This window comes from Numenius arquata, chromosome W (assembly GCF_964106895.1).
Source record: "Numenius arquata chromosome W, bNumArq3.hap1.1, whole genome shotgun sequence".
In the NCBI taxonomy this organism is placed as follows: Eukaryota; Metazoa; Chordata; class Aves; order Charadriiformes; family Scolopacidae; genus Numenius; species Numenius arquata.
This window is the reverse complement of record NC_133615.1, coordinates 8,633,598-8,653,462: the sequence shown is the minus strand read 5'-3', so window position 1 is coordinate 8,653,462 and position 19,865 is coordinate 8,633,598. Positions and strand designations below refer to the sequence as shown.

The 19,865-nt window shown below is 58.3% G+C and overlaps 1 protein-coding gene and 1 pseudogene across 1 annotated transcript; one reads left to right on the top strand and one right to left on the bottom strand.

Annotated features, from left to right (window-relative positions):
* Nucleotides 1–352: 352 nt before the first annotated feature.
* Nucleotides 353–2,346, bottom strand: LOC141476758 (TATA box-binding protein-associated factor RNA polymerase I subunit C-like; annotated as a pseudogene).
* Nucleotides 2,347–4,604: 2,258 nt separating this feature from the next.
* On the top strand, nucleotides 4,605–13,567 carry LOC141476757 (transmembrane protein 8B-like). Its single transcript, XM_074165559.1, has 13 exons — nucleotides 4,605–4,701; nucleotides 7,656–7,845; nucleotides 8,353–8,560; nucleotides 8,847–8,980; nucleotides 9,108–9,367; nucleotides 9,623–9,978; nucleotides 10,302–10,398; nucleotides 10,610–10,733; nucleotides 12,061–12,203; nucleotides 12,402–12,580; nucleotides 12,672–12,818; nucleotides 12,893–13,009; nucleotides 13,232–13,567. Exons 1-13 carry the CDS (start codon nucleotides 4,605–4,607, stop codon nucleotides 13,565–13,567), a joined length of 2,388 nt encoding a protein of 795 aa, XP_074021660.1.
* The last annotated feature ends 6,298 nt before the right edge of the window (nucleotides 13,568–19,865 follow it).

Genomic DNA, 19,865 nt, shown 5'->3' with positions numbered 1-19,865 from the left:
TGAAGGATCAAAGGGTCAGTCCTCTTTCTTCAATGGCTGGCATCTGAGGAGGATTCTGTCTGTTCGTCTGCCTTTGCTCCCAATCTCCTTTCCTGAATCCAGATCTGGAATCCAGTTCTCATCTGTCGCTGAGTCCAGTCTGGGACTTTCCCAGTGCCTGCCGGTGATGTGGTTGTCATCCTGGGAGCTTGATATGGTTTTGTATATATTGTACCTTTTTCATTATCTTATTTTTATTTTCTTTTTAATATTTTGTTGAAGTAGTTCCTTCTAAACTCATTAATGTCTCTATCTCTCTCTCTCCTCTCCTTGGAGTGAGAGGTGGGGGAGAACATCTGTCATCCATCATTGGCTAATCTGGCCCAAACCACAACAGGTACCCACGAGCAGCAGGGGTGCTGTGGTGTTGCTGGAGCAGGCAGTGGTGGTGTGGCAGCTGGGTGGGCAGGTGCTGCAGGCAGCCTGTGATGCTGTGCAGCTTCTGCAGCTGTCCTGTCAGCTGACAGGCTCCCCGGCTCCCCCCATGGAAGGACATGCCAAAAATTGACTGGTGAGCACCGATGCCAGGGCAGCAGCTGGTCCCAGTGGCGAGGAGGTGGGTACAGAGAAGACCCAGCTCTGCAGCAACCCCAGAGCCCTGTCTCTTACTTTGATATTGCAGCAGCAGCAGCTCCTAGGTGCGGGATGTACCATGCAGCTCTTTATGGCTCCTCCCAGGGCCCTCTAACGTCACATAGGCAAAGAGAGAGGGGGGCCTTGATCATGTGCGCCCACAGGCCCCGATGGCAACCACTCGTCTAGCACATACATGGACAACTGGCACGGGGAGCACAGCTCAGTAGGGCTCACCCTAACAGCTTGTGGCAGCCCCTCTCAGTTGAGTGATCCCCCTGCCCTGTGGGAGCTGGTGCTGTGCTGGGGTTGTATGTCCCCCCTGGGTGTGGTGGAGCTCACCTGGGTGGTGACAAGGTGCTGGGAGGGGTGAGCCCTGCCCAGGTATGTGGGCAGCACCACATGCTTGTCCTGTTGGCAGCCAGCTTCCTCACCCACCTTGAACAAGTCAAAGTGGCATCTCTTGGGGGCCTGCAGCAGCAAATCAGGGTGCTGTCAGCACCCCAGGCCGGGGAACCCTTTCCCCCACCTGCCACTGGCCCTGTGCCCACCCTCTCTCCCAGGCTCACTCGGGCATCCAGGCACTGCTGGTTGGTGCAGCTCAGCACCTGCAGGTGGGTGATGAAGTTGCTCCAGTGCCAGGGCAAATGGTCCTGAAAAAAAACATGGTCTGGAGGTCATGGTGGAGCCGCTGCAGCCTGTGGGGAGAAAGCAGTGCCAGCACAGGGCAGAGCTGCCCCTCTCGCTTGCCCCCCCATCCCCAAGACCCGGGGGTCTGTGTGAGCACCCTCCCAGCCCCAAGTGCCTGGTTTCACCCTGTCTCGATGCTCCAGAGATAGATGGCTCTGCTCTGGGTGTAGATGGCCAGCTCCCTGGGGAGGTGAGGGTTGCGGGACAGGGGCCATGGCATCACCCTGGGGATGGCTGCAGAGGCAGCAGAGCTCCTTCCTCACAAAGCTCCATTCCCCTAGCGCCTACCTGATGGTTAGGTGAGAGGCAGGCAAGTCAGTGTGGATGACCTGCAGTGGGGTGGGGGTGGACCCCATCCTGCCCAGCACCCTCCAAACACCACAGTGATAGTCCAAACAGATGCCGGCAAAATCTGGCAAGGGACAGGAGATGGCACATGAGGGCAGCGTCCCGGGGGCTCCCTTCCAGGTGGGGGCTCTCTGCCCAGCTCGGGGCACAGATCCTGGGGCTCGCTCACCTTTCCCATCCGCCCGAGCAGCTGCCACTTGCCAGATGCACCTGTTGAGCTCAAACTGTGCTGGAGAGCCTCAGGCGTGGAGCAGCTCCTCCAGCACCACATCCTGGAAATTCAGGTGTGCGGCAGAGTCGGCGGGGATCACGAGCCGCAGGGCAGCTCGGCGGGCGGGTGCGGAGATGGAACAGAGCATCCCTCCCTCCCGCGGCCCTCGCTCGCGTTGGGAGGCAGGAAGGGCGCGGCAGCAGCGTCGGCAGGTTCCCAGCTCTCGCCCATCCCGCCGCGGCGGGGCGCGAACGTCGTCTCAGCCTGCAGAGAGAGTGGGCGGGAGGTGAGAGCGGCCCCTGCCTGCCCCCCGCCGGGCTCGCCAAGCCCCGATCCCCCGGGCCCGGGCAGGGAGGGTTGCGCCGGCCTCCAGCATCTCCAGCGGCCGGGGCCGCCTCACCTGGCGGCGGCCGGAGCGGGCCCCCCTTCTCCCGGGGCGGGCCGGCGCCAAAGTAGGAGGGGAAAAGAGCGACCGGGAACTCCATGGATCCCGAGGCGCTGGTACTGGGCTGGGGGCACAGAGGGAGAGGCAGGGGCGGGGACAGTCACCGGCCGGTGCCCGCGCGAGAACGGCTCCGCCACCAGAACTACCGCCGCGTCGCGCAGCTACCAATTCAGCGCCCGGGCACGGAGCGGGACCAGAGCGGCGCCGCCGGCAGTGCCGCGGAATACTACCGTTCTCCTGGAGGCCGGCGGAAGCGCACACGCCTCTGCCTCCGGGACCCGGGGCAGCCGCGGGAACTGGAGCAGGAGCGGGAGCGGGGGACGCCGCGGGCACCCTACCCGACCAGGTCGGGAGCGAGGAGCGCCGCGGGGGAGTGTGACCAAGACTGATACAGGGAACGGTTCGGGGGTTCCACTGGATCTGACCGGGACTGGACCCGTGTGAGCCTGGGGGGTCGTGCCGGGACCGTGTCGGATCAAGAAGAGCCGCGTGGAGCGGAACGGGCCCAGGGGGAGCCGCAAGGAGCGGCCCACATCGGGACGGAGGGGAGCCACGCAGATCTTCCCTGGACCGAGGAGATCCATGGGAACCGGACCGGGACCAGAGGGAGCTGCGGACACTGGGACGGGACCGGGACAGGGGGAGCGATGGGGACCGGACTGGTCCAGAACCGGCACTGGGGGAGCCATCGGGACCGGACCACACCGGGGGGTGGGCAGGTGTGCGCGTTGTCTCCCCCTTCTCGCCCCCAGGCCGGCCAGATGGGAAACGCACCAGGCTGGCCTGGCGCTGGTGCTTCGTGGCCGGAGCCACCTGGCCCAGGTGCTCTGGGTTTTCAGGGAACCGTCGTGGCCGTGACTTGTGATGGAGGGGTCTGCCATGCCCGGGGAGGCAGGAGAGTGCCTAGGGGCTGCACAGCCATGGGGCATCCCACGTATCTGGGCCATGGGGCAGCTCCTGAAGAGTTGGGGAATGTAGGACTGTTCCAGCCCCCCCAGCTCACTCTGCCCTTCCCATGTGACCCCATGCCAGCTTGGAACCGGGGGCCCTCCTCTTGCCCTGGCTCTGGTGCCTCTTCCTCCCCCCAGAGCAGCTGCAGGGTCCCCATGAGGGTCCTGCCTGGCCCAGCACCCCTATGGTTACTCACGGCCACCAGTGTCGCTCACAGGGGATGGGTCTGTCTCATGGAGCTCCAGTGGGACCCTGGAGCCTTTGGGGAGTATCCTGGGGAGGACAGGCTCCCCTGTTCCCTTCCCAAGGAGAGAAGGACCAGGTTGTTTCTGGAAGAATCACAGGCTCCGTACAGTCCCTGTATCAGAGGCCACCTGCCTTGGAGCCATGCCAAGGGCAGAGCTGCCCACCTGGGAGGTCTGCTCTGGGAAGGGGGCTCCCAGCCATGCCTGGAGGGGGGGCTGTGCTCTGGGGAGGGGCCACTGGGCAGTTGGGCTGAACTGCCAGGGGCAGCTGCTTCCCTGAACAGCTCATAGGGTGCTCTGTGATGGGGGCATGGGGCAGGAGCGGGGCTGGCGCAAGGCAGAGCACTCACAGGAGTGGGGCTGTGCCCATGAGTCACCCACCTGCCTCTGTCATGGTCAAGGAGGACGGTGATCTCAGGGGACTTTGACGATGACATCAGGGGAGTTTGGGGAAGTGTGATGAGATCATTTCCAGTTGGGATGCCCTCATCCCCACAGGCAGTGCCCAAACCACCTCTCCCAGACATTTCCTCTATAAGATAAATATCCTAATCTATTATAATAAGATGGTAGCTGCTGTTTGAAAACCACCCGACCCCATTAAACAGCCCCCATAGGTAGCCCTCACTGCCTCCCATCCACTCTCCACAGAACACCCCATTTGCCCACAGCGTTGTAGCCCCCTTGTCCCCCTACATCCCAGCCCCACAGCCCCTTTCACCTATGTCCTGTATCCCCCTTGTAGCCTGACCCCATGGCCATCTGCATCCCAACTCCATGTCCCCTGTTCCCCAGCCCTGTGTCCCTGGCCCCAGCTTGTGCCACTGTCCCCCAGTCCATATCCCTGTCTCCAGCCTATATCCTTGTCCCCAGCCCTAGATCCCTGTCCCCCAGCCCGTATCCCCGTCCCTGCCCGTGTGCCTGCCCCCCGGTGCCCCGAGCAGCGGCGGGACCACCCCGGGAAGAACGGGGCGCTGCCGTCGGTGAGTGACGCATGTCGGGATCAATGGGCGGCCTCGGGGGCGGGGCGGATGACGTCATTGGCGGCGGTGCGCGGCGGGGCTACTGCCAGTGAGCGCCCCACGGCAGCCAGCGCGGCGACATGGACCGGCGGGGCGACGGGCAGCGGCGGCTGCTCGCCCCCCTCTTCCGCCTCCCCCTGCTGCTCCTGCCGCTCCGCCTCCTGCCGCCGCCCGCTGGTGAGTGCCGCGGGGCCGGGGGCGCGGGGAGGGGTGTGCGTGCAACGGGTGTGAGGCACACATGCGACGGGGCACAGGGACGAGTATGGGATGGGGTGCAGGAGTGCACATGCAACGGAGCATGAGGTGCATGATCAATGGGTCAGAGGGTGCATGTGCAATGGGACACAGGAATGCACATTAATGGAGCACAGGAGTGCTTGTGCAATGGGAATGAGGTACAAATGCAATGGGGTGCAGGGTGCATATGCCATGGGGTGGGTATGTGCAATGGGTAGGAGGTCTGCATGCTGTGGGGCATGGGGGGTGTGTGCAGTGGGGCACAGGGATGGGTATGAGGTACACAAGCAATAGGATGTGGGGTGTGCACACAATGGGGCAAGGGGTGGGTGAGAATGGAGCACAGGGGTATGTGTGCAGTGGGGTACAGTGTCTGTCTGCTATGGGATGCAGGATGCACATGCAATGGGACATGGTGAGTCTGCAACAAGATATGGGGTGCACATGCAATGGGGTTTGGGGTGCATATGCAACAAAGCACAGAGGTGTGCCCAGTTGGGTGTGGTGTGTGTGTGCAATGGGGCACAAGGTGCATGTGCAATGGGAAACAGAGATACGTATGCAATGGGATGTTTGCATAATGGGCCATGGAGATGCATGTGCAGAGGGTACCAGATGCCTATGCAATGGGGCACAAGGATGTATGTGCAGTGGGGCATGACGATAAGCATGCTGTGGGTCATGGGTTACCTATGCAGTGGGGCATGGAGATAAATGTGCAGTGGTGCACAGAGGTGTGTGTGCCAGAAGGATGCAGGCGGTGCACATGCAGTGGAACACCCCGGGGGGGGGGGGGGTGGGTGGGTCTGGGAGGCTGCAGATGCAGCGAGTCCCCAGGGCAGACGGCTGTGCGCATGCAGTGAGGCAGCAGGGATGGACAGCCTGCAGAGAGGGGAATGTGCGTGCAGCGAGGCATCGGGATGTGCGGGGAACACACCGGCGGGACTACGTGAGGCGATGAGCGTGCTATGGGGCACGGGAGCTGGCTTGGTGATGGGGCTGCGGGGGGGTAGGGGGTACACGAGGGTGAGGGATCTCCTGGGGAGGGGGGCAGCTGGCCGGGGGCTGCCCGTGCCGCGGGGCCGGGCTGCAGGGCGGGGTCCCCTATGGGGCAGCGGTGGGGGCGGCCGCGGGAGCTGTCCACGGTGCTGGCCGCCCGGCCGCAGGAGCTGTCCGCTGTGCTGGCCGACTGAGAGAGCTATCCGCGGTGCTGTCTACAGGCCGCTTCCTGGGGCTGCGGTCCCGGAACAGGGGGTACCGCGGCTCCGGCTGCTGGCCTGGGGCACAGGGGCACTTGCTTTCCCCCTCTATGGATAGGAAATCCTTCTCCGTCCTCCAGCACCCTCCCCTGTGCTCTGGCCACACAGCCACGGGGCTTCAGTCTGACCCTCTGCCTGCAGCTGGCTTCCCCTGCCTTGCCTCAGGCGAGTGGACATAGGGAACCACACTGGGACTGGAAGGCTCCAAGTGCTTTCCCCCATGCCATCTCCTGGAATTGCGTTCAACATCTCCTCCTCCCTGGGGTCCTCTGCCAGGTCACTGTCCTCACGTGGGGAGGGGAGCTGTGGAGTGGCTTGGCGGTTCATGGTGTGGAAATTGGGATTGAGCGCTTTTGCACTGAGACAGGTATTTCATGCCTGGCTTGTGTTGTCTGGAAGAAAAAGGGAGGGGGAGCTGTCTTTGTTCCAGGCAAGAGAGTAGATGCATGTTAGCATACAGCTGGCTGGGGCTGCATGCATGCAGCACAAACACATGTGCACATAAGCACATGCGCACATTCCCAGCCAGGTGCACACTGTGCAAAGCAACCCTTCTTCTCAGCTATCCCACTCCCCACTAGATGAATCCTCCTGGGCACAGCCCTGCTCCCAGCCCATCCTCTGCTGGCATCCCCCTTGTCAGCAGCTTGTAGGGAGGCGCATCTCATCCTTGGTGCATCTTCAGGGAATAATGGATGGGTCTCCCAAGCTGGCACTGGGGAAGTGTGGCAATGTTAGGGTGAAGTTACAGTTGCTGTCTGGAGACCAGTTCTCCCTTGTCTCTATTGTGCCAAGGAAGTGGCTGCCTCTCTGCTTCTGGGGCTCCTGGAAATCCCTGAAAATCCAACTGTCAGACAGTTGGGCAGGGAGATGTGGTCCCAGTGAGTGCTGTGGGCTTGCAGGAAGTGTCTTGCAGACATGGGGCTGTGCACAGCCACACGCACCCATGCATGTGGGTGTGCATGTCTCCACTTTGCCGTGCATGCAGACAGCACCCATGTGTGCATATGTGCACGCATATGTGCACACATATGTGCACCATTTCTCCTCTGAAAACCACAGGAGAGCTGGGGGAGCTCTGCAGGAAGTGCACTGCTTGCTCCTTCTTCTTGTGGCTCTAGGATGGGACTCTGCGGTTTATGATGGGCTCTGTGCTGAGCCTCCTCAGCAGGCAGAGAAGGGGGGAATCTGTGTGTCCCTGTGGGAGCTGACCTGTTGGGGCAGAGATGAAGCCATGAGGAATGGCCCTTTATTACAGGTAAAATGCAGGGAGCAGGTCCTCACTGAAGAGGATGATGAGTTGAAAGAGGTGGGCTGCACCTGGGCAGAGCCTGAGCAGCCAGGGCCAAGGGCTCCTCAGGCTCCAGAAGATGAGCACCCACAGCTCCAGGAACTGGGCTTGAGGCAATGTTGAACCAGGCATGATGATGCAGACTGTGCCAGGGCTGGGAGATGCAGCTGGGACAGCTGACATCAGCCCTGGGGACACACTGAAATGTCACAGCCCCAGCCCCTCCTGCCTCTGGGCGGCTGGTTTTGGGTCATGCTCAGATCCTGGGTGGGCCTGGTCTGAGAGGGGTGCTGTACCCCCACAGTCCCCCACCCTGCTGAGAGCCCCTTGGGTCTCCTCCACAGATGGGCTCTTCGTGACCGACTATTTCACCCACACACCACGCAAGCTCAGTCCCTTCCGCTCCTTTGCCAGCATCGAGCTCTTCCACTTCCACATCCCTGAGGACACAGTCATTGCTGTCTGGAACCTCATCACCTTCAAGGAGCAAGGTGGCACCTTTGGGGACCAATGCCCAGACCGTAGCATCACCGTGTGAGTAAGCAGCCTGCCCTGTCTGTTTTCTTCCTTCTTGCCTCTGCCTGCCCCTGCTGCCCCCTGCCTGGACTTGCCTTGGAGCCAGCCTGCTCTTGTCTGCCTCTTGCTTGCACATGCATGCACATATACAGAGGGGCACTTATACATACACATGCACACAGGCATGTATATGCAGGTACAAATGTGTGCACAGATGCATGCACACACATGCATACATGCACATACATTCACACACACACGTGCATGCACACTCACTCCCCATGATTCATCTTCCCAGGACCGTTGCAGGCTCCACTCTTTTGTGCAGTTCATACATGAACAGTTTTGCTTGAACACCCACCCAAGGAAGCTCACAATCTCCAGCGAGGTCCCAGCTTACAGACAGCTTCCCCATCATGTCTTTGAGCTTCCTCATAGCATGGAGGACAGACCTCCACGTGTAGGGCAGGCTGGCCTTGCCACGATGCTCAGCCTTCGCCCTGCTAATTGCTGTCTTTCCTGCAGGTATTTCCGCTCAGGGGCTCCCCCCGTCATTAACCCGCTGCACTCGCACTTCCCCAGGGACACAGCTGTCCCTGGCTCCTTCGCACTGACCCTCACCTGGACCCTGCCCAACCGCACCACAGGGGTGTTCAATGTCACCAGCCCACTGCCTGGGGACTGGTTCCTGGCTGCCCACCTGCCCAAAGATGAGGGCAAGATCTCTGTCAAGGTGAAGGGCTTGGGGGGACCGTGGAGTGGCAGGGCTCACTGCAGGGCTCTGCTGGGGCCTGACTGTCCTGGGCTGGCAGTGCCCAGGGCAGGTTTCCCAAGTGGGGCACATGGGGGGCAAGAGGATTACCACATCTCTTGGTGGGGGTCCTGGGTACATCTGTATGGAGGGCAGCTGGGCAGACTGCACCCCAACCCCTTGCCGTGGTGTGGTGTCAGCAGCTGGGGATTGGCGGCTCTGTGCGGCCGTTCCCCCCTGCCCCATGCTGACTGTCCTACTGGTGCAGGGGCTCTACAAGGAGTGCCAGTATCTCTTCCAGCCACAGCTCATCATGCAGCACATGGTGAACATTTCCGTGCTGTACCCTGGTTACTTCACCGAGCAGAGCATGCCCCCCCACAACCGCTCCTGCCTCTACAAGTGAGTGTGAGAGTGTCTCCTAAGGAGGAGGCATCCCCAGGGTGGGGAGCTTAGGGTGCCCTATCCCTCTGACTTGCCTCCCTAGCCCCTCCACAGAGGGGCAGGATCTGACACTGCTGTCCCACAGGGTGTTCGTGCCCAGCTACACATCGCATGTGCTGGTGGAGGTGCTGCAGTGCCGTGGGGCCAAGGGCTGCCCACTCTGGCTGCGCATGCAGGCCAAAGCTCCCCCCTTGCACAACTCCACGGCGCTAGACTGCTGGGAGCACGCTCCCTGCCAGCTGGGACTGGACCTGCCCTTCTGGCAGCACTGGTACTATGTGCTGGTGGAGAAACACCCTGGGGTGCCAGGCACCATCTCCTTCCAGGTCACCGTGCAGCTCACAGGTGAGGGTGCATGGGGAAGTCTGGGTGGGGGGGCACAGTCTTGACTTTTCTTGGGTGACCGGTGGGGGGGCAAAGGATGCCTGCAGGATCTGGCCCCAGCTGGGCACAGGGTGATACTCAGCTCTGCTGGGATGGGGACACTGGGTTGGGGCTGGGTTGCAGATGCAGATGAGTGGTGGGCAAGAGGGGGAGGTGGGAGCTAAGAGGGGGCTGGAGGGGCTGTGTGGTACCCAGGCTGATGGCTCTGCCCTCCAGACTGTTCCCGACCCAGCCTGGCCCGTCCACCCTTCCTGCCCTCCAGCACTTCCATGAACATGCCCCACTCCTTCGGCTCCGTGGGTGGGCTGGTGCTGGGGGACAGCCCTCCGCCTGCCAGTCCCAACGGCACGAAGCACCCGGTCCCCATCCCCACCGCCTCGCCTGCCAGCGAGCTGTGCTGGCCAGTCCACCCCATGCTGCGCAATGAGCTGGACACCTTTTCCGTCCACTTCTACATCTTCTTTGGGCCCAACGTGTCAGTGCCACCTGACCGCCCTGCTGTCTTCGTCATCAGCCTCCTACCGGTGCTGGATAGTGGTGGGGTGCTCAACCTGGAGCTGCGGCTCAACGTGGTGAGGTGGCCACGCTGTGCCCCAGATGGGGCAGGGCAGTGTGGGGGGAATGGGCTGGGAGATGGGTAATGTCAGGGCTGCAGCAAGACGAGGGACAGGATTTGGGGTGCTCTTGGGTCATGGGCCATGGTTTGGGAGCTCTTGGGTGATAGAGCACAGATTAAGGTACTCTAAGGGCAGGATGATGGCCTGGATTTGGGGTGTTCTTAGGTGATGGACAGTGGGTTAATGCACCTGCTAGGTACTGTGCCACAAGCCGGGTGCTATCAGAGCAGGGTGCATCCCCAGCACTGGTTTAAGGCCATCTCTTCCTCTGCCGTCAGAGCTCCCTGTGTGGCAAGAATGCAACAGTGTTTGGGTGTCTGAACCATGAAGTCCCGCTGATGTCCAGTAACAACGCATCGGTCACCTGTGAGACGGGTAGGCTGGGCTGTGCATGTCCATCCTGCCATGGCTGGGGGGGGGAGGTGTCACACACTCCCCATGTGTCCAGCAAGAGGCTGGGTGGGAGAAGGCAGAGACCATGGGGGCATCTGGCCCTGGAGCCTGGCACAGGGTGCTCTATCCTAGCTCTGCCCAGGGGAAGGGGCTGCCCCCTGCTCTGCTCACCTGGAACTTTCCCTGCCTGCAGAGTCCCTGGCAGGTTTCCTGCTCTCTGTCAATGCCACAGCCAGCCTCAGCCGCCTGCGGATTCCCTACCCCCAGACGGGCAGCTGGTACCTGAGCCTGCGCTCGCTCTGTGCTACAGAGCATGGGTAAGAGCCCCAGCATGTTCCCTCCCTGCTTGCCCATAGGGGATGTCCCCACCATGGCCTGCATCTATGTGCACCGTGGGTCTGTGGGTGTACCTAGTCCCTGCCCAGCATGTCACTGCTCACGTGGCTTTGTGGGCTATGTGTCGCCATGTGAGTGCCTGTGTGGGCACAGATGGCTCTAGCTTGTGCCTGCCTGACCATCGGTCCCCACAGCTCTTCCCTCTGTCTCTTGGTTATGAAGCACCTGTCAGCTTGTGAACACTGTGCATCTGTTGGTACCTGTCCGTCTCTGCAGCAGTGCCCATCTGTACCCATGCCTGGGAGGGAACTGGGCTGTCACTGCGAGGACAAGGCTTGGCTGTGTGTATGAGGGGGCAGCTCTGGTCAGGCTGCTGTGTCCCTGCTCCACTCAGCATCTCCAGGGACTGGTCCCATGTCTGCACCTCTGCTCCTGGCCTGCATGTCTGCCCGAGAGCCCTATGGGGGAGAGGGATTGTTGTGTGCATGTGTCTGTACATGTGAGTCCATGTGGGGCTCTGTGCCATGCAAACAGTGCTCTGTGTGTGTTCAGTGCACACATGCAGACAGCACTGGGTGTTTGGTGCATACATATGGATGGTGCTGCATGCATGCAGACAGTGCTGTGTGCATGTTCGGGTTTGTGCAAGCAGACAGGGCTGTGTGTATTCTTTGTGCGTGTGTGCAGATTTGGTTGCGTGAACACATGCAAGAACAGCAGACGTGCAGACATGCCCTGTGCATGTGTGCAGATAGTGTTGTGTACATGTTTGGGTGCCTATGTGTGCACAGGCAGCACTTGGTGCATGCTGTCTGGATGTGGGCCTGTCTGTGCTCCTGCGTGCTGGAGGCTGCCGAGGTGCTAGGTGTGCCCAGAGCTGTGTGCATGGGAGGTGTGGGGCAGCGGGGGTGGTGTGCCTGCTCTGACTCCTCAGCTGCATTTCTAGTTCACACTGAATTGTCAATTGCGGTTCGTCCTTCCATGACACAGTCACACACAGGCATTGCAAGGCACGGTGTTTGCACAGCAAAATCCAGACAAAATAGGAGCCAATAGCATTGCTAAAGGCAAAGCACGGCCACGTTCTTCCTGCTCACCCAGCCTGGCACAGACAATTGCAGTGCAAAGATCCTTGGGGACCAGCTCTGAGCTGCCATGTGTAGCACCAAAGCAGCTCGTTTCCGCGCTTGCTGAGTCCCTGGGTCTCCCACAGTCAGCAATGTCTGGATGTGGCGGGTGCCTCTGGCAGAGGTGAGAGCTGCTTGAGGGGCACAGGGCAAGGGCTGACCCCCTTCTCCTGTGCTGCAGATTCGAGCCTTGCATCAATATGACAGCCGAGGTGTACCTGCGCTCTTACCTCTCACCCTGCATCAATGACTGTGGCATCTATGGCCAGTGCAAGCTGCTGCGCACCAACAACTACTTGTATGCTGCCTGCGAGTGCAAAGCTGGTGAGAGCTACCTCAGGCACCCACAGTGACCACTGCACCCAGGGACCCCCCCGGCATCCTCCCCTCCTCCCTGGGGGTTGCACACCCCATTAGTCCTCCTGTGCCAGCTTTCTGCAGGGTGCTGGAAAGGGGCTTCCCTGCTCCTTCCCCAGCCACTGCAGGTGCTTCAGGGGTAACAGTGGCTCTCCCTGGCCACAGGCTGGAATGGTTGGGGCTGCACGGACAATGCCGAGGCTTTCTCCTACAGCTTCCAGCTCCTCTCCACGCTGCTGCTGTGCCTCAGCAATGTCATGTTTGTGCCTCCTGTTGCCATTGCCATCCGCAGCCACTGCCTCCTGGAAGCTGCCATCTACATCTTCACCATGTTCTTCTCCACTGTGAGTGCGGGGTTAGGGGCAGCTGGGGGGCAGGCAATGGGCCAGGGCTGTATAGGGAGGCTCTCACACCCTTTCCCCGGACCCCCCCCAGTTTTACCATGCCTGTGACCAGCCTGGCATCGTAGTGTTCTGCATTATGGAGTATGATGTGCTACAGTTCTGTGACTTCCTGGGCTCCCTCATGTCTGTCTGGGTCACCGTCATCGCCATGGCCCGGCTCCAGCCTGTGGTCAAGCAGGCAGGTGGGGGAAGAGGGCATGCGGGGTGACCAGGGAAGAGACCCATCCTGACATGTGCCCCATTGCCCCATAGATGCTGTACCTGCTGGGGGCCATGCTGCTCTCCATGGCTCTGCAGATGGACCGCCATGGATTCTGGAACCTGCTGGGGCCCAGCCTCTTTGCCTTAGGGATCATGGCCATCACCTGGGTAAGGAGATGCTGTCCCCACCCATCCCCTTACACCCCCAACCCAGCTGTGCTCTGCATCCTGTCCAGCCCCACTCCCCTGCCAGCATCTCCCCTCTGCTGCCTTCACCCTTCTCCATGAACGACCTTCCCTGGCTCATGAGGGACATGGCACCACAGCGGAGGGCCCACACCTATCCCTGTGAGGGCTGCCTCTTCCAGCCCCCCCCTTTCCCCACCACAGACAGTTCGCACCATCCGGCGCCGCCACTGCTACCCGCCAACCTGGAAGCGCTGGGCTTTCTACCTGTGCCCAGGAGTGCTGATTGCAGCAGCCGCTGTGCTGCTCTATACCTTTGTGGAGACGGAGGAGAACTACTTCTACATCCACAGCATCTGGCATCTGCTCATTGCCAGCAGCATCGGCTTCCTGCTACCACCCCGTGCCAAGCCCAACGGGCGCCTGGGACCCCTGCCCCGGCGCAAGGGCTGCAGGTACCAGCTCTGCATCAATGAACAGGAGGAGCTGGGGCTTGTCGAAACAGCGATGGCCTCCATCAACAGCATTTGTACCAGCTGATGCTATTGGCAGCCTGGACTCCTCTGTCACAGACAGCAGCTCCACAGGGCCCGGCACCCACTCTCTTTACTGGCCACCCATCCTGGGAGCACCAGGACTCCTCTGGGTGGGTTCACAGCCACCTGTGCTGCCCTGTTCTTGCAATTACAGCCTCGTTGAACTTATCTCCAGGAGTTGCTGTGGCTCAGTTCGGTACAGAGCTGGGGAGCTCGAGGCTGAGCTGGGGTCTTTGCAGGGCTATGGAGGTGCCCAGAGGACATGGCTGGGTGCAGAGGGGGGAATGGCAACGGACTCCTGCTCTTGCTCAGGGTCCTGTGGCAAGAGCTTCTGCTCTGTAGTAGGCTTCTCTGGGGCTGACGTAACTTCAGCATGGAGCAAAGTGGCTGGCAAGAGGTGGGGGGGCAGGGGCTCCAGCCTTTTGTCTCACTGCAGGGAAGACTGCAGAGCTGGGAGGACTTCACCGTGGTACTGAGCTCTCGTGGGATGGCTGTAACACCTGACCCATGTGGAGATGTGCTGTGCCAGGGCAGCCAGGGTCCCTCTCAAGCCAGCAGGACCATGGGGAGCCTGTAAGCCCTGGGGGAAGCTGCCAGTGGGGAGTAATCCTGGTGCTGCCTGCCATGGCTATGTGTGGGACTGAGTGCACTGTCTGTAAGGGCCACATCCCCAGCAGCCTACAGCCCTATTCATGTCACCCCGCTGCCTGGATAAGCCACCCAGTAGCAGTGGAGTGGCAACCCTGTGTCCCTGTCAGTGCCACCAGCCACGAGCAACTGCCCTGTCTCTGCAGGACACTGAGCATCACTGGGAGAGGGCATTGCATGGCCTGTACCCCCCATATCTGGTTGGGGCAACCCTGTCTCAGCCCCTGTTCCTCATTCTCCCCCCAGCATCAGACCCACGGGCTCAGCACCCACCTGAGCCAGTGATAACTGTGGTGTGGTGGCAAACACCTGAGCTGTGCACGTGGCTTAAGGATGGGGTATTTCCACCCTGCCCCGGGGGCTGATTAAGGATTTATTTTTTTAATTAAAACATTTCTCACTCCACCAAGTCTAATTGCATCCCCCCTAGCAGTAGCAGCCCCCAAGGAGCTCAGCTTTCACATCAGCAACACACTGGAGCATGGTGCATGCCGAACACAGGGCTTGTGCTGCCCCGGTGTGCATGTTACAGTCAGGAACTGAGAGTCCAGCTGATATGTAAATGTGTAACTAAAAGGATTAAGGGCGCCTTTCGCAAATACAAGCAGAAACAAACAGTGAAGAATGCCATCAGAAAGAACCTGTTTACAAGCCTGCAAAATAAATGGAGGAGTTGCAAAAGCTTCTGCATTTACCTTCCCCAATCCACTCAAAGAGTTATCAGCGCAAACCAGCCATACTGGTCAAACAGAAGGACATTCCAGGTCAAGGCCTCAGATGGAAAGAACCACCAAGAATACACTGAGACTTCACTCCTGTGCGACCACTGAACACCACTAGGGACCACCCAAGACCTTCCATGAAGCCCCTAAAGGGTTTAATGCGCATGTGCCGGGGTGATGTGAATATTATAAAGAGTTCTGGGAAATGTAATGACTATGCATATTCTGTATGGATATTAGCCTCTGTGAATCTTGCATTCGGTGGACATGTTGGGTGGAGAGATCCCCCATGACCCCGGCGCCAAATAAAAGAATGCCTGCTTCTTAAGACTACGTTGGTGTTAAGGAGTTTATTCCTGATTTCAGTGACATGCGCACCAGACCGGCAGGTGGCCCTGCACACAAGCACCCCAATATTGTGGAGTGGTCAGCACTCCTCACAGCATCATTACCCTTCCCGCATTCCCCAGCTCGCTGCTGCGGGGCTGAAGCGCAAACCCACTGCTTGCTGAGTTTGCGTAGACCCTACAATAACAGAGCCTAGCAAGCACATGGCAGGACACACATTCCCCTTGCAAGCAGCTGTGTAGCCCCTGGCCTGCCCCAGGGTGGACATCACAGGGTGGCACATGCAGGTCCTGACCCACAGGAGGTCCTGGCAGAAGTGGGCAGGAAGTTTAGCCAAAAGAGCATCCTGGGGAAGCCTGGAGGAACCACGCACAGGTTCTGCTGGGCTCCACTTCTCCAGGCTGCTGGGGCAGCTCAGTGCTCCCTCTTCTTTGAATTAAACCCACAACTGCATTTCTCATCTCAAGGACAGGCCAAGCAACAGAGCACACTGCTGGCGAGGGACCACAGGCTGCCTGCTGGGAGCTGGGAATCCCCCTCCCCACTCCCCCCCCAGCCCCAGCAGGACAGAAGCCTGTCCCTCTGCCCAGGAGGCTGGCACAGCCCAGGGGGCATCGTGGTGGAGTACAAGTACAGGACAAACAGGGCCTGCTTGCAGGACTGAAAGGTTTTTGCTCAGTGCTCCTGGCACCAAGCATGGTGAAGCCACCCTCTCCTGTGGGACACCCAGCACAGGGTGTGCGACACTGTCTCTCCTACCAAGCCTCACTGGGAGTGTGCTGGGACACCCCATGGGAGACCCCAGGTCCCCTCAACTACCTCTCCTTCATTGCGGGGTCAGGAGCACTGGCCTGTCCATCCCTATGGGGCTGGGTGAGCTTTGCCAGTGCGTTCCCCATGGTCTCCAGCCTTGGCCCCGTGGGGATGCACTTGGGGCGAAGGCTGGGCTCTACCTTTCCCCCACTCCAGAGAACTGGGGGTCTCTGCGACTCCTACCTCCCTCCCAATGCAAACAGCCTACCTTATGCTCCATCCCTGCCTCTGCCAGGCACAGCAACATAACCATGGCAACAGTGTCCCTATAACAATCAGGTACATTTGACATCCCCATGGCAACTGACTCCTCAGCAGCTGGTGAAGAGTGCTTCCTTGATGCTGGGGAGGTGGTGGGGGAATTTGAGCCCCACCAGGGTGGGTGGCTGCAGGGATGTGTGAACAGACACAGCCAGGAAGGTGCCTGGGGCAGCACAAGCCTTCTTGGCCTCTGTCCTGCCAGGGAGGCTGCAGGGAACACAGGCGATGCAGGAGAGGGAGGTGGCCGTGGGGACAGCATTGCCACGGTTCAGCCTCCTGTGTCCCAGCCCCATCTTGCCTGCTGGGCTGTCAGTGCCTCCCCACGAACTCCTCCCACCCCTAACTCCCACTGCAGGAATGCTCTGCCCGCTGCCCACAGTGTGCCCTCCCTGTGGGGCTGCTGGGCCCTGCTGCTGCTGCCTGCCCATGTCTGCCAGGCCAGGCACACAAGACAGTGGCCCTGACACAGTCTGTCATTGCAGATGGCAATTGCATGCCATGCAACTTTAATGTGTCAGGCCTGAATTATTGATCCCTGCAGTGGGCTGCATGTGTGCGGGCAGGACCCATCATCCATTCTCCTCTCCCTGCCCACGCATGCCCAAATGGGCAGCAGCAGGTGGGGGCTGGCAAGAGGTCCCAGTCTTTGGGGTCTCTCTGGGTGCAGGAGAGTACTGTGCCCCTTTCTAGCCCTGGGGGCCATAAGGTGTGGGTGGCAGCATGGATGTTGGTGCCACCAGCTCGGTTTGCCTGGGGGTTGGTCGTCCCTGTGCAATGAGACCCCAAGGATGGCGTTATCTCTGCAGGGTGCAGGGGCAGGTGTATAGGGAGAGATGCACCATCCTGCTCTGTCCCTGCCTCGACATTTGCTCCCTGCATCCCCATGAAGCTCCATGGTCAGAGGCAGCAGATCCCCCACTGCTGCCCCAGGAAGTCCTCACCCCTCTCCTGCTTGCTCTGCTGCCAGGCCCCAGCAAGACAAGACCTTTCCACCACAGTCAACGTAAATCCCGCCATGGGTGCAGCCAGAGCTTGCTTCCTGGCCAGGCATGGCTATCAACGTGCCATTCTGGGGATGATGAAAGGCTGTGAGAATGGCCCAGCTGCTCTCTTCTTTTACAATTTGCCTGGCACACCCTGCAGTCACTTGATTTTCTCATCAGAGTAGCAAGTCTTGACCACCCTCCCTGTGCAGACCCATCTGTCACTCATGGTTGGCACTACCACACAGACCACAGGCACTGGAGCCACCTGCCCTGCTCTGTCCCTGGCTGTCCCTCAGAGAGCAGCCTGGCCATGGCCAGCCTGAGGGAAGCAGCTCTGAGCAGGCAAAGGGACCTGGTTTCTCCTGGTGTAACCCATGAAGACCCTGCTTGCTCACACCTCCATTTACCCTGTTGTGGTTTAGGCCAAAACGCCAGATGCTCTCCTCCCACCTCTCACTCCAAGGAGAGGAGGAGGAGAGATAAAGAGATTTATGAGTTTAGAAGGAACTAAACTACTTTAATGACATATTAATAATAAAAGAAAAAGGAAATAATAAAATAGATAAAATATATACAAAAACCTTATCAAGCTCCCAGGATGATGTCACTGGCAGGCACTGGGGAAATCCCAGACTGGACTCAGTGACGGATGGGAACTGGATTCCAAATCTGAAATCAGGAACACATGGATCGGGATCAGAGGCAGATGAATAGACAGGGTCCTCCTACAACGTCGGCCATTGAAGAAAGAGGGCTGACCCTTTGATCCTTCAGCTTTTATACTGAGCATGGGGCAGATGGGATGGAATACCCTGTTGGTCAGTTTTGGGTCATCTGTCCTGTCCTCTCTTCCCCACAGGTGCGACCCCTCTACGCTTTTCTGTTTCCAACCCTCCAATGGGGCAAATAACGAAATTAGCTGACCTTGGTTGTTATAGCAATAAGTATAATCAAGAGCCTCTCTGCATACCATTCCTTGGTGTCGTGGTTTTGACCAGATTAACCAATCAGAGTGACAGATGGCCCCTCCCCCCCCCCTAAGGAAAAGAGAGGAGAGGAAGAGATAAAAAAAGATTTATGAGTTTAGAAAAAACTAAACTACTTTAATGAAAATATTAATAAATAATGAAATAATAAATAATAAAAAAAAAAAGAAAAGAAAAAAAAATATATATACAGTATATACAAAACCGTATCAAGCTCCCAGGGTGATGATCACGTCACCGGCAGGCACAAGGGAAAAGTCCCAGGCTGGACTCGGTGATGGACAGGAGCTGGATTCCGGATCTGGAGTCAGGATTTCTCGGATCGGGATCAAAGGCAGACGAACAGACAGGGTCCTCCTCAGATGTCGGCCATTGAAGGAAGAGAGATGACCCTTTGATCCCTCAGCTTTTATACTGAGCATGATGCAGATGGGATGGAATACCCTGTTGGTCAGTTTTGGGTCACCTGTCCTGTCCGCTCCTCCCTACAGGTGTGACCCCTCTACGCTTTTCCGCTTCCGACCCTCCAACGGGGCAAATAACAAATTTACCTGACCTTGGTTGTTATAGCAATAAGTATAAGCAAGGGCCTCTCTGCACACCATTCCTTGGTATTATCAGGTCTTATCACTGTGAGAGCGAGCAGTTTCTGAACAATATGCCGTTAATTTCAGAGTTTAGTTAGTTAGAAGAGGCCCAGCTAAAAAGGAAAAATTACTGAACAGAAAATTAGTTCTGTTTTACCTCAAACCAGGACATTCCACCCCTTATTCCATACCATTTGCATTGTGCTCTGATTATCATTACATCTTATCCATCAAATACATACAAATATATATACAGAAGTCCCTTATTTATGATTTATCTTTATACACAAAAGTTCATTGAGTTCTTTTAGTCCATAATTGCAGGTTTTTGTCATAGCAGACTCTCAGGGCAGAAAAGATGATATGAAATTCATTGTGGTCCATATCCACAGGTAGCATGTCCCTCTTGAAGAGTTTGCTGGACATCACTCGGAGAAGCTAGCTCAGGTTCCACCACCACTATTTATCCTGAAAAACACTTATTAGATAATGTTAGTATTATATAACAGTTAATATCATACAGCTCAGAATTGAGTATTCTCAGCTAGGGTTAAATTTCCTTGAGGTACACATTGACTTTCTCCATTCTCCAGCATCACCCACCAAGTACATCCAGGTCCTTGGGCAAAAACAGTCCCACGAATGGGTTTGCCTTTGCCTGAAGGAGGAAAAACCCAAACAGTTCTTCCCAACATATTCCTGTCATGCACCACAGGGACTCTATCCCCTTCTACATTATGTAAAATGTCCGATTGAGCAGGACCAGCTCGATTGATGGATCCCCTGGTGTTAACTAACCAGGTAGCTTGTGCTAGATGCTTGCCCCAATTTTTAAAGGTTCCACCCCCCATTGCTTTCAGGGTGGTTTTCAGCAATCCATTGTATCTCTCAATTTTGCCAGAAGCTGGTGCATGATAGGGGATATGATATACCCACTCGATGCCGTGTTCT